Source organism: Scyliorhinus canicula, chromosome 3, assembly GCF_902713615.1.
Source record: "Scyliorhinus canicula chromosome 3, sScyCan1.1, whole genome shotgun sequence".
Classification (NCBI taxonomy): Eukaryota; Metazoa; Chordata; class Chondrichthyes; order Carcharhiniformes; family Scyliorhinidae; genus Scyliorhinus; species Scyliorhinus canicula.
In genome coordinates this window covers 22,931,845-22,946,166 of record NC_052148.1, presented here as the reverse complement: position 1 = coordinate 22,946,166, position 14,322 = coordinate 22,931,845, and the positions used below count along the sequence as shown (strand labels likewise).

At 44.1% G+C, this 14,322-nt stretch overlaps 1 protein-coding gene across 1 annotated transcript in view; it reads left to right on the top strand.

Moving 5' to 3' along the window:
- The window catches only part of c3h20orf194 (chromosome 3 C20orf194 homolog), a 257,070-nt gene that overhangs the window by 134,229 nt on the left and 108,519 nt on the right, over nt 1–14,322 (top strand). The window contains exon 21 of the mRNA XM_038793206.1: nt 11,056–11,159. Coding sequence (XP_038649134.1) covers nt 11,056–11,159 — 104 coding nt within the window. The remainder of the gene's footprint in view (nt 1–11,055; nt 11,160–14,322) is intronic.

Genomic DNA, 14,322 nt, shown 5'->3' with positions numbered 1-14,322 from the left:
GCCATGGGAAATTACTAAAATTTGGTGAAGCCAAGAAGCATGGTGGAGCATTGAAGACACCCCACACATCCGGAAAACCCATGGGCGAGGGTACGCTGCCGGTGGGAAGAGAGAATCCAACGATAGTAGAATTGCACCCCTAATCAAAGGATTTATAAAGGTTTTAATGGTGGCCTAGATTAGAGGAACCGGGGCGGATAATATTGTAGAGATAGAAATAGGTGTTTTTTGTATTGGTCAGGAGATGGTATTTTAGGGTTAGGAAACATTACATTACATTAGCAATGTAACAGGTTTTAAGCAAGTAACGAGGGAGGTGGAGAATGGGGAAAGAACAAAAGGGAAGGTCCATGATCAGGTGGAAGGTAGGAGCGATTGGGGTATTGTTGCTATTGTAATGTAGGAAATGTGGCAACCAGTTTGAATGTGATTGATGTATAAATGGCAATATCAAAACTTGCCAACAAGAATTGTTACGATCAGAGTGGAAGTGGGTGGGAGAAATTACTATGACAATTGACCGGAAGGTCAAATCATGCTTGCAAACTGAGTGGAGTTGTTCGCCAAAGCAATCACCTGATAATGCAGTGGGTGTCTCATAGGGGAAACTGCACCGTGGGGAGTAAATGCAGTATACCAAATTGAAACAAGTACAGTAAACTGTCAATTCACCCAGAAGCACTGTCTGTGGCCTGAATGATGGTGAGAAAGGTAGGATGGTGTATTGTGAGATGATGGCTTGTGCCTTGGTAATCAACTCTATTAAGCATGCCTTGATGCGGCTCAGGCTCACCACTCTGACATGACAGTCTGCAGGTAGCTAATCTTGGCAATCTTTATGTTTAACCAAGGAGGGCCCTATAAACCCAACACGGCTTAATTGGAATGTGATTCATTATTCTTGATGGAACGTGAGGCAGCTGTTCTAAAATGAGAGTCCAGGGGCTGGATTTTCATCTTGGAGGTTCGAATCATGATTTTGCTTGCTTCCCGGTAGAACCCATGGTGGAGTGGCAGTAATGGGCTAGAATTGGGAACGCGGTCTCCTGTAGCAGGTCCAATGCATAAATGGAGACAGATGGATTCACAATGCTTGTCAATTTACCGATCACTTACCTTTTAAGAACAAAGATCTGTTGTTAATTACTATTATAAACGTACCTAACTGGGCAGCACAGTGGCGTAGTGGTTTAGCCCTGCAGCCTCATGGCGCCAAGGTCCCAGGTTCGATCCCGGCTCTGGGTCACTGTCTTTGCACATTCTCCCCGTGTTTGCTTGGGTTTCACCTCCACAACCCAAAGATGTGCAGGCTAGGTGGATTGGCCACACTAAATTGCCCCTTAATTAGGAAAAAAATTAATTGGGTACACTAAATTTATAAAACAAAAAAATAAATAAATGTACCTAACATCATATTGCATGTGAAGACATGAAGCTGGCAACATCATTTGGCAACATAATTTGAACTTGCCTGTCAAAGGTTCCAACTCTAGACCAGAGTTCCCGATGGTTCACAGCAGTAGGGGACCTGGCCAGTTAAAAGAGCGGGAAAAGTGAGAGCAGCTTCAGTACACGAAACAGCGTGGAAAGTAGTATACACAGCCAGTTGGAAGAACTGTGGGAGTGCGGAGAGTAGTGGACCCAGCCAGTTAAAAGAACTGTGGGGGAGGAGTTCATCATAAACAGAGTGAGAAAAACAATGAGTGACTTCATAGGAAAACGGTAAGTTCATTAGTTGGTAAGTAACTGCTAATTTGCATTACCTATTCTAATTTAATAATAATCTTTACTATTGTCATAAGTATCCTTATATTAACACTGCAGTGAAATTACTGTGAAAATCCCCTTGTCGCCACACCGGCGCCTATTCGGGTACACAGAGGGAGAATTCAGAATGTCAATTCATCTAACAAGCACATCTTAGAGGACTTGTGTGAGGAAGCTAGAGCACCTGGAGGAAACACATGCAGACACGGGGAGAATGTGTGGATTCCTCACAGACAGTGACGCAAGCGGGAATAGAACCTGGGACTGTGGCGCTGTGAAACAACAGTGCTAACCACTGTGCTACCATGCCACCCTTACTTTCAGTTGGAGGTAAAAAGGAGAAATATTTTATATTCAACTAAAATTCAGCTGGAAATTTAAACTAAAAATCCAAATTAAGGACTAATTAATAAAATAGAGATGCAGGGCCAGGTGATGTGCTAGTGAACACATCTGCAGCAAGTATTGTTTGAGGAATGGCTCAGAATTGATGAGCTGGAGTCTGAGCTTCGGACACTGCTACACATTGTGGAGGAGGAGAGTTACCTAGACGCTGTGAGTGAGGTAGGTAGAGGGATCCAGGAGGTAGGGTTGCAAGAGCCTCAGCCCTTGTCTTGTCTTGTCCAACAGGTTTGTATTCTTGCTCCTGCCAGGATGAGAGCAGGGACTGTGGGGAGGATGAGTAAACTGACCACAGCACCATGGTACAGGGAGTCATTGAAGTTGGGGTGGGGGGGGGGGGGGGGATAGTATAGTTCAGGGTATAGGCACTGTTCTCTGTGACCGGGATTGAGAGTTCTGAAGGATCTGGTGCTTGGATTGGGGATCTCTCATCTGGGCTGCAGAGATAGAGAGAGGGTAAAGATCCAGTTGTTTTGGTCCACTTCGGTATCAACGATATAGATAGAACAGGACAGAGGGTCTGCTAAAGGAATATGAGCAGCTAGGGGCTAAATTTAAAAACCAGAACCAAAAAGGTAATAATCTCCAGATTACTACCTGAGCTAATTAGCACAGAGTCAATAAGATTAAAAAGACAAATGTGTGGCTCAAAGGCTGGTTTGAGAGAAATGGGTTTGAACCCATGGGACATTGGCACAAGTGCTGGGGAATAAGGGAACTGTTCCGATGAGACGAACTTCACCTGAATCCAGCTGCGACCAGAGTCCTGGTGAATCGTACAGCCAGGGATGTAGATAGGGCTTTAAACTAAATAGTGGGGGGAGAGTTTGGTTGTATGGAAAATTGGAAAATCAAAAAAAGGAGAAGGTTGGAGTTCAGGTTAATGATGAGGACATTAAACTAGTTAAAGGGACCGAGGGCGTAAGAGAGGTCAGTAAAGTTTCAGAAACACAATAGAACATAAGAGTATAGAAAGCGGCAGGAATTTACCCTGCAGTTTGAGAGAGAGAAGCTGGAATTAGAGGTGATGGTTTTACAGTTAAGCACAGATAATTGGAAAGACACGAGGGACACTGGCCAGAGTTGATTGGAACGGGAGCTAGCAGGGAAGACAGCGGAACAGTAATGGCTGGAATATTTGGGGTTATTCAGGAGGCACAGTAGAAATTCATTCTATGGAAGAGAAAACATGCTAAGGGAAGGACAGGGCAACCATGGCTGATGAGGGAAGTCAAGGACAGCATAAAAGCAAAGGAAAAAGCATTCAAAGTGGTGAGGATTAGTGGGAAGCCAGAGGATTGGGAAGCCTTGGTGGATAGTCAGAGGTTTTTTCCAAGGGTGGACGTGTCAGTTACAAGGGGCACATGTTCAAGGTGAGAGGGGACAAATTTCAGGGAGATGTGTGGGGTAGGTTTTTCATGCAAAGAGTGGTGGGTGTCATGGGTACATGAATAGGGACGAAATAGAGGGATACGGACCATGTAAGGGCAGAAGGTTTTGTTTTTAGTTAGAGCATCATGATCGGCACGAGCTTGAAGGGCCTGACTCTGTGCTGTACTTTTCTTTGTTCTTTAAAAGGCAACAGAGGACAACTAAAAAAGCACTAATGGGGAAGAAGATGAAATATGTGTAAGCTAGATAGTTTTATAAAAGAAGATTGTGCAAGAGTTTTGTTTTGATATATAAAAGGTAAGAGAGAGTCAAGAATGGACATTGAACCACTGGAAAATGAGGCTGGAGAAGTAATAGGGAACAAAGAAATGGCAGAGGAACTGAATAGGTACTTTGCATCAGCCTACACAGTAGAACACACCAGTGACATACCAGAACTTCGAGAATCGGAGCAGATGCGAGTCTTGTGGCCATCATTAAGGAGAAGGTGCTGGGGAAACTGGAAGGTCTGACAGTGAATAAATCGCCCTGACCAGGTGGACTGCACCCCAGGGTTCTTAAGGAGATAACTGAGGAGATTGTGGAGGCATCAGTGGAGATATTTCAGGAATCATTGGAGGCAGGGAGGGTCTCAGAGGATTTGAAATTGGCTAATGTAACACCCATGTTTAAGAAGGGAGGGAGGCAGAACACCAGAAATTATAGGCCTGTTTAGCCTGACTTCGGTTGGTGGTAAGATTTTAGTCTATTATTAAGGATGAGATTGCGGAGTACTTAGAAGTACATGGTAAAATAGAGTGAGTCAGCACAGATTCATCAAGGGGAGGTCATGCCTGACAAATCTGTTAGAATTCTTTGAGGAGGTAACGAGGAAGTTAGACAAAGGAGAACCAGTGGACATGACCAATTTGGATTTCCGGAAGGCCTTTGACAAGGTGCCATACAGGAGGCTACTAAATAAGATAAGAGCCCACGGTGTTGGGCGGAAAGCATGGATAGAGGATTCGCTGACTGACAGAAGGCAGAGAGGGGATGACGGGCTCTGTTTCCGGATGGCAGCCGTTGACTAATGGTGTTCCGCAGGGGTCAGTGTTGGAACCACAGTTATTCACGATGAACATCAGTGATCTGGAAGAAGAAACTGGGCATCATTGCGAAATTTGCAGATTATATAAAGATATGTAGAGGGACAGGTTGTGTTGAAGCAGGGAGGCCGCAGAAGGACTTGGGACAGGTTAGGAGAGTGGGCAAAGATGTGGCAGATGGAATACCATGTGGAAAAGTGTGAGGTTATGCACTTTGGTTCGAAGAATAGAGGTACAGACTATTTTCCATGTTGGAAAAGGCTTCGGAAATCATAAGCACAAAGGGATTTCGGAGTCCTAGCTCGGGATTCTCTTGAGGTTAACATGCAGGTTCAGTTGGCAGTTAGGAAGCCAAATGCAATGTTAGCATTCATGTATTCTAGCTCTCTCTATAAGAGCAGGGATGTACTGTTGAGGCTGTATAAGGCATTTGGAATATTGTGAGCAGTTTTGGGCCCCGTATCTAAGGAAGGATGTGCGGGCCTTAGACAGGGTCCAGAGGAGGTTCACAAGAACGACCCTAGGAATGAAGGACTCGTCTTGTGAGGAGCGGTTGAGGACTTTGGGTCTACACTCGATGGAATTTAGAAGGATGAGGGAGGATCTCATCAAAACTTACAGGATACTGAGGCCTAGATAGAGTGGACGAGGAGAGGATGTGTCCACTAGTAAGAGAAACTAGAACTAGAGGTCATAGCCTCAGACTGATTGGATGATCCTTTAAAACAGAGATGAGGTATTTCTTCAGCCAGAGGGAATCTGTGTAACTCATTGCCGCAGAAGGCTGTGGACGCCAAATCATTGAGTGTCTTTAAGACAGAGATAGATAGGTTCTTGATTAATAAGGGGATCAGGGGTTATGGGGAGAAGGGAGGAGAAAGGGGCTGAGAAAATATCAGCCATGATTGAATGGTGGAGCAGACCTCTGATTTTAAAATGTTTTATTAGGTTTTTCTCGTGTGCACAACGAAGATTGAAATACACAGGTCTGTACAAATCCATTACAGTTAGCAAATGTCCACATTGGAGTAAGCCTCCAAGCCCCCCCCCCCCCCCCCACTTTTTTCTTGTATATCATGTTTTCTTTATTGGTTTTCATTGTGGTACATAGTAGACATATCCCCCCCCCCCCCCCCCTCTCTCTCTCTCTCTCTCTCTCTCTCTCTCTCTCTCTCTCTCTCTCTCCTCTCTCTCTCTCTCTCTCTCTCTCTCTCTCTCCTCTCTCTCTCTCTCTCTCTCACTTTTCAATGCTGTTTTGTTGCCACTTTTGTGCATGACTTCATCCTCGCCCCCACAACCTTGGACATTGCCTCAAAGAAGGCTGCCCAGAACCTGACCCAGAAATGTGGGTGTGGTTGGCCGGGCCTCCCCAACACCGTTTGTATTTGTCCTCCACCTCCGGGAAGGACCTGCTCATTCGGGTTCTGGTTAAGTGTGCTTTGTGTACCACTTTCAGTTACATTAGGCTTAGCCTTGTGCATGTGGAGGTAGAGCTGACCCTGTTCAGTGCTTTGCCCCAGAGCCCCCACCCTAATTTGATCCTTCGATCTTCCTCCAAATTTTCTTCTAGTCTCTTCCAATGGGAAGTGTGCTTTTCCCAACAGTCGCCCGTACATGTCTCCGCAGTTTCCCCCTCCTAATTTTCCCGCTTCGAACAGTTCCTCTAGTAGTTGTCTCGCTGCCCATGGGGATGTCGTTATCGTTGGGAGTGCTGTGTGATCTTTGGTCCATTAAACATTTGGAATGGTTATTATTCCATGGAGGGTGTTCACGAAGATTCACCAGATTTGTTCCCATGATGACTCGACTAACCTTTGAAGAGAGATTGGAGAAACTGGGCCTGTGTTCTCTAGAGTTTCAAAGTGACCTCATTGAAACCTGCAGAATACTTAAACAAAAAACAGGGTAAATGCAGGCAAGATATTCCCCCTAGTTGGGGAATCTAGAACCAGGGAAAATATTTCAAAATTAGGGGTTGAGAATTGTTGGGCTTCTCTACCTCAGAGGGCTGTGGAAGCTGAGGATGTTTAAAGCAGCGATTGACAGATTTCTAAATACTAATGATAAATGGACATGGGGATAGTGTTGATCAGCTATGATGATATTGAATGGCGGAGCCTGCTTGTATGATCCTATAAAGCTTCTTCAAAAGTCAAACATTTGAAAGTAGGTGAATGTTTCAAAAAAGATTTAGAACAATAACCCTCGTGACTGGTCTTTTATGTTACATATTTTTAAAATACATTTAGATACTTTGCTATGAAGTAAAATTTCTGTCACTTAACATAGTCTGTAGATAATAACATAGAAAATGTGTCACCTCAAATCTGCACTCCGCATGCTCCCGATAATCTACGACCCCTGTGCTTACCAAGAATCTATCCAACACTGGCTTAAAAATATTCAAAGACTGCTTCCTCAACCTTTTCAGGAAGAGAGTTTCAAAGACTCACGATCCTCTGAGTGAAAATATTTTGAAGCATTCTGTTTTAAATGGGTGCTGCCGAGTTCTAGATTCTCCCACAAGAGGATAAATCCTCTCCACATCCACCCTGGTAAGACCCCTCAGGATCTTTTATGTTTCAATCAAGTCACTTCTTAATCTTCTGAACTCCAGTGCATGCAAGTCCAGCCTGTCTTAACTGTTCCTCATTAGACAACTCACCCATTCCAGCTATTAGTCTGGTGAGTATTGAATATGAGCCATTAATGTGCCCAAATCCTAACCCACAAAGTCTCTTTACCGGTCAACCCTGTGCTCACTAATAGGCCCACCCATCTTCGGTTTCTTCATCAATGACCTCTCTTCCACCATCAGGTCAGAAGTGGGGTTGTTTGCGGCACCATTCACGACACCTTGGATAATGAAGCAATTCATGTCCTAATGCAGCAATACTCTGACAATATCCAGGCTTGGGCTGACAAGTGGCAAGTTACATTCGCATCACAAGTGCCAGGCAATGACCACCTGCAAGAAAGGATCTAAACACTGCCCCATGACATTCAATGGCATTACCATGGCTGGTGTGCCCCATTTGGGTTGGCGGAGGTGACAAGTTGCATTGGGTAGATGTAGTCTGGGAAGGCCTGGGCTTGGATGGATTCCAAGCGGAATTCTACAAAAGGTTTGCTACGTAGTTGGAGCTGCTCCTAGTGGAAATGGTTAACGACTCAGTAGATAAGGGGGAGCTTCTGCCCACGCTGGGACAAGCATCGATTTAGCTTAGTTTAAAGAAAGATAAAGCTGCAGAGGAGCAATATCGCTCAGAATATGGATGCTGAGGTGTTGGCGACGCCCCTGGAGTATTGTGTGCCGGGGGTGATAGCCAAGGACCAAACTAGGTTTGTGAAGGGCGACAGTTATTGTCAAATATCAGGAGGTTGTGGAAGTGGTGATGATGCCACTGACTGGTCAGGAAAGGGAAGTGATCATATCCATGGATATGGAGAAGGCGTTTGACTGAGTTGAGTGGGCGGTGCGTTTCCAAGGCCTGAGTATTGAGCCATCTCTTACGTGGGGTACCTCCCTCTTATGGCTCAGCTTAATACACAGTTCTGCAGACACATCAAAATGGTTAAGACGGCTTTATTATTCCAAACTTGGTTTATGTACATGAGAGAAAGATCTGGATAAATGCCAAGATCAATCTGTCCAATACTGGTAAGAACACGCCAATTATAGGATTTCCCAAAAAATCAATAGCCCACCCCAGTTGGACTTGATCCAATCCTTGGAGCTGTCATTTTTATATTATCCAGTAAAATTTACTTTAAGCAAAATGATGACTTGTGATCAGCTCATGATTTAACCCCATCCTGTCACCTGTTGTTTACCAGGATTTTGTGTCCATATAAAGTTGTTTTTCTGACATTCCCATCCCATGTTTCGTAGCCAGTTCCTGTCCACCTCACTGTTTATCCAGGGGCAGGATGCCAAAATCGGTTACCTCTTTGCAGCATGGATTGTCTAGGATAGGATATTGGGGGCACCGATAAGAACTGTTTCCCAAGTTGACTGTTATTTGCTGACCACACAATCCTGTTTGTCTCAAAAACATGGGCAAGTTAATCCATGCATTGTGCCCACTGCTTGTAGCAAGAGTTTAAAGGCTTATTACTGCTATGTCCTAAAAATACAGGTTTAATGGTTAATAATGATTACTGGGTATACTTTGTATGATTAATCTCAATCCTTAATAAACTAATTTTATGTAGAACTATGTCGTGCTGGCTCTCATCTCTGGACACCCCCTTCAGAGATCATATCCATGGACGTAGCGAAAGCGTTTAACTGAGTTGACTGGGAGTACCTTTTTAAAGTATTGGATCAGTTTGATTTGGGGCTGGGTTGGATTAAAATATTGTACAGGGCCCCCAGGTTGAGTGTATGCACTAACACTGCAAGCTCAGGGTATTTTTGCCTGCACTGGGCAATGAGGCAGGGATGTTAACTGTACCCATTGCATTTTGCAGTGACGAATGAGCCATTGGCGATGGCGCTTGGGCTTCAATGGAGTGGAGGGGATTAGAGAGAGGGGGGCGTGGAACATAGAGTGTATGCGGACAATTTGTGCTCTATGCCATGGACACAATTGCTAGCAGATAGGGTTATTGGGATTCTGGTGGAATTTGTGTTGTTATCAGGACAAAAGCTTAATGTGGGAAAGAGCAAGGTGCTGGTCAATGCTCAGGTACAGGAGGAGTGGGTTGGACAAGTTACTGTTCCCGTTGGTCAAGTCGAACTTTCATTATTTTGAAATACAGGTGGCACATAGTTGGGCTCAACTACATAAATTGAATTTGGCTAATTTGGTGGACAGGGTGAAGGAGGATTTCAAGAGTAGGGATGCCCCCCCCCCCCCCCCCCCCCCCCCCCCCCCCCCCCCCCCCCCCCTCCCTCCTTTATCATTGGCGGGGCGGGTTCAGACCCTGAAGATTATGGGTCTTCCAAAGTTTTTGTTTGTTTTTCAAAGTCTCTCGATTTTCATGCCTGAATTGTTTTCTCAGAGTTAAATAGGATGATCTCTGACTTTATTTGGGCAAGGAGGGTATCTTGGTGGTGGGTGCTTGATCCTGCCGAACTTGAAGTATTACTAGGTGGCAACCGCCAAAAAGGTGGGTTGTGGAAGAGGGGTCGGTGTTAGGGTGGGTGAAGGACGTCTCATGTAGGGGTACATGTTTGAGGGCACTTCTGTAATCATTGGCTAAGTATTCCACGAGCCCAGTGGTGGTAGCCTCCTTAAGGGTTTGGAATCCGTTCTGGCAGCATTTAAGATTGAGGGCATGTCATTGTGGGTGTCGATCTGTGGCAGTCGCAGATTTATTCCAGCAGGGCTACATGCAGTGTATAAGGCGTGGGAGCGGGAGGGGATAGAGGTTTAGGGATTTATTCATAGAAGGCAGGTTTGCAGAGTTTTCAAAGGGGAATGGGTTTCAGTTCCACAGATTAGGGATTTTGTTAGGAAGGAGCTGGCCACATTTCCACAGTTGGTCACCCCCTTTGTTGCTTGAAACAATTGTGTCCCAGTATGAGATAGGGGAGGGTTGGGTCTCTGATATCTACGGGCAGTTAATGGAGGGGAAAGAGCCTCATTGGAGGAAATGGGAGGAGGGGCTGGGTGGGCTATTTGATGGGGGCGGAGGGGTGTTGGGGTGAGGCCTTTGGAGAGTAAATGTGACTTCCTCTTGTGCGAGATTAAGTTTAATTCAATTTAAAAGAGGCACATGGAATGCACATGACAAAGTCACGGATGAGTCTATTTTTCTCAGAAGTGGAGAATAAATGTGGGCTGTGTTTAAAGGGTCCGGCGAACCATGCTCACATGTTTAGGTCCTGCCCATATTAGTGGCCTTTTGGGAATCCTACTCTGGCACCATGTCAAAGATTCTTGGGGCGAAGGTGGCTCTGAGCATGTGGGTGCCGAAATTGGGGTTCCAGAGGATCTGGGAGTGCATGTGGGGGGAGTGGCTGATGTATTGCCCGTTGCCTCCCTGATAACCCTGAGTCAGATCTTGCTAGGGTGGTGGGATCCTGAGTCGCCCAAGGCAAGGGGGTGCGTGAGTGACTTGGTGGAATTCATGCATCTAGCGGAGATAAAGTTAGCCGTTAGGAGAGTCAGAGGAAGTGTTCCTCTTGAGGTGGTGGTCGTTCATTTCCTTTTAAGGATCTGTAAACATCAGCGTTTGGGGGGGTTTTAGCCTTTTTATTTTGTGTTACAGTTATTATTTTGCTTTCTAGCTATAAAACGAGGTGTGTGGGATGTTTAAGGTAGTGGGGAGGCTGTGTTATATGATTGTTGAATACAGATGGTTGTATTTTGTGTTTTGTAAAGAAAATGAAAATGCCTTTAATAAAATTATTTAAAAATTAATAAGGCCAACGAATAAGTTATATATATTTTTATTTTAGGGAAACTCTTAATTTTGTCAGAAGGAATCTTATTTATTCACCCTCGCTCTGGCAGCATGACAATTCCAAAGAACCACGTGGCTGCACTGAGGTATTATGATGGGGTAAGTGCCATTATCAACAATTTAAAAAAGAATGCTTTGGAGTCACATGCTGACTGAATGTCAGTGGAATTATTCAATATTGCTTCTCGGGTTTTTCACCATTTTAGTCACACATTCCAAGGGGACATCCAGGCCCGAGGGGAAGTGCACAGGATAGCAGTGAGTTTAACATTGTGTTGAAGGCAAAAGCTGTAAGGAATGACTACTTATGGTGAATTAGGATAGAATTTTCTGTAATATTTTCTTGTAGTCGAATTCAAGAAAAGGCAAAAATCAATCACTGATGGCCCAAAACATTGTGCTCTCAAATTAGATTTTTCTTTCAACGTCAATCAAGAAATATCAGTTCCATGATATTTTTGTATTGTAATGTTAACTCAACATTTGATCCCTTAAGAGAATCCCCACGTGGAATGTGACAGCAAATCCTTTATGTATGTTGCTAATAATGCCAGTATCAGAATGATTTTGAAAAGTTGTTTCACCTTTTCTTTAATTCATTTATGGGGTGAGGGAATCACCAGCAAGGCCAACAATTGTAGGCCATCCCTAATAGCGCCCTTGAGAGCAGTTAAGAGTCCAATGTTGATGTTGGTCTGGAGTCTCATGTAGGCCAGACCAGGTAAGGATTAGCAGATTTCCATCCCTTTTGGACATGAATGAATGAGGTGTTTTTTTAAAAACAACCAATGATAATTGATTCTCACCATTACTAAGACTGGCTATCAGTTCTAGAATTTATTAATTGAATTGAAATTCCACCAGCTGCTATGGTGGATTTGAAAGTGTGCCCCCAGAGCATTAGCCTGGGTTACTAGATTATTAGTTCAGAGACAATACCACTATGCCACCGTCCACCAGAAACATTCTGAAGCAATAATGGTCTTGGAATATCAATATTATTTGCAAACTCAGCCTAAATGTAATCTCAGGTGAAAACTAGGAGCATGTTTGGGGTGATATGGCAATAGAATATTACTAACAAATGTAAAATTGTTCTGCTAATGGGGAGTCGAAAACTGGAGATCATAAATATGATTGTCACTAATAAATCTAATGGGGAATTCTTGAAGAACTTCTTCACCTAAATTGGAACATAACCACAATCGTGGAATAGTTATGTAAATGGGTGCATGGACGAGAGATGATGCTTGCAGATGCGATAAAATAGAGATAGGAGGGGGTTCATGCAGAGCATAAACACTGGCATTGAACAGCTTGTTAATGCTATGTCCTTATTATGTTAGGATACACAGGTGATGAGTATTGTTTGATTAAGTACTTTGAGCACATACAAATAGGAGAGCTGGGACACTGGATGTGTGGGTGGAGAGCTGTGAAACTGAACAAAATTAATCAACTCTCAACAAAGATAAGCTCGGCATCTTGGTTTTGACTTCATGTCAACTTGGATCCTATTAACGCAGTTGGGCTGCAGTCTGTCTTGTATGTTATTTTCTTTAATTAGCCATGTATTCCTTTTTGCACAGTGGTTAGCACTGCTGCTTCACAGCTCCAGGGTCCGAGGTTCGATTCCTGACTTGGGTCACTGTCTGTGCAGAGTCTGCACGTTCTCCCTGCGTCTGCGTTGGTTACCTCCGGGTGCTCTGGTTTTCTCCCACAAATCTCGAAAGATGTGCTGTTAGGTGAATTGGACATTCTGAATTCTCCCTTAGTGTACCCGAACAGGCGCCGGAATGTGGCGACATGGGGATTTTCACAGTAACTTCATTGCAGTGTTAAATGTAAGCCTGCTTGTGGCAATAAAGATTATTATTATTATTATTTTGGTACGTACTCCAGTAAATTAATTTATTTTACAGAAAATGTAGACTAATACTGCACACACTACTCCAGTTAAGGTCATTCCAGTGCCAAACAAAGTTTAAAAATATCTCTGGATTTCTATGTCATGAGAAAGATCTGACTAGAAGGGTTCACCATCAGTGGCTAAATTTGGGATGGGATCAAATTGAAAAAGGGGACATACAGTGCGAAAAATGTTAGTGCTAGGCTTGAAGATTGGGACAATTTTGGAGACCTGCAAGGGATAAGAAAAAATAGAGGGCAAATTGCAGCAGGAAAGGAAACTAGCTGAGGCGGCATTGTGGTGCAGTGGTTAGCACTGCTGCCTCAAGGTGGTGAGTCTGCATAGGTTACTTAAGTGGGCAAAAAATTGGCATATGGAGTATAAATTGGAAAATGTGAGGTTGCCCACTTTGGCATGAAGAAAAGAGAGGCAGAAAATTATTTAAATGGAAAGACCCTTGTACATGAATTGCAAAATGTTGTGTAGGTACAGCAAGTAATTAGGAGTGCAAATGGAACATTGGGGGTGGAGTACAAAAGTGGGGAAGCCTTGTTACAACTGTCTAGTACATTGGTAAGACTACACCTTGAGTACTATGTACAGTTTTAGTCTCCTTACTTAAGGAGGGAACAGTTCAGGGGGGTACACTTAACTGATAACTGAGATGAAGGTGTTGTCTTTTGAGAAAAGGTTGGGCCTATACCCACTGATGTTTTGAAGAATGACAGGTGATCTTATCAAAAAGATTCTGAGGAGCTTTGCCAGGGTAGGTGGTGAGAGGATCTTTCCTGGGAACTCTTTCCTCCTCCCCCCCCCCCCCCCCCCCCCAAAACCTTTTTTTACGGTTCTTTACCACACCCTTTGTTCTGTCAGTTGACCAATTTTACAGAAGTAGGCGTAGCGCCCCTTGAGCCTGTTCCACCATTTGATGAGAACATGGCTGATCTGTTTGTTTCAAATTCTTCATTTCCACCTAGCCCCAATAAAGTTAGATTCTTAATCGGTAAGGGAATCAATCTATCTGTGCCTTTCGGCTCAGATAAGCATGAGGTCAGGTGGTAATGCCTGGATCTGGTCCGTCTCTTGCAGGGACCATGAATTGGATTCAATTTGAATTGTTTTTTGGAGCAGGCGAGGAGCTGGATTAGGGGTTTACCCATGTCCACGCTCTGATTTTGTAACTCTGATAATTAAATTAAATGAAATGAAAATCGCTTATTGTCACAAGTAGGCTTCAAATGAAGTTACTGTGAAAAGCCCCTAGTCGCCACATTCCGGCGCCTGTTCGGGGAGGCTGGTACGGGAATTGAACTGTGCTGCTGGCCTGCCTTGGCCTGCTTCCAGCCCTGTGCT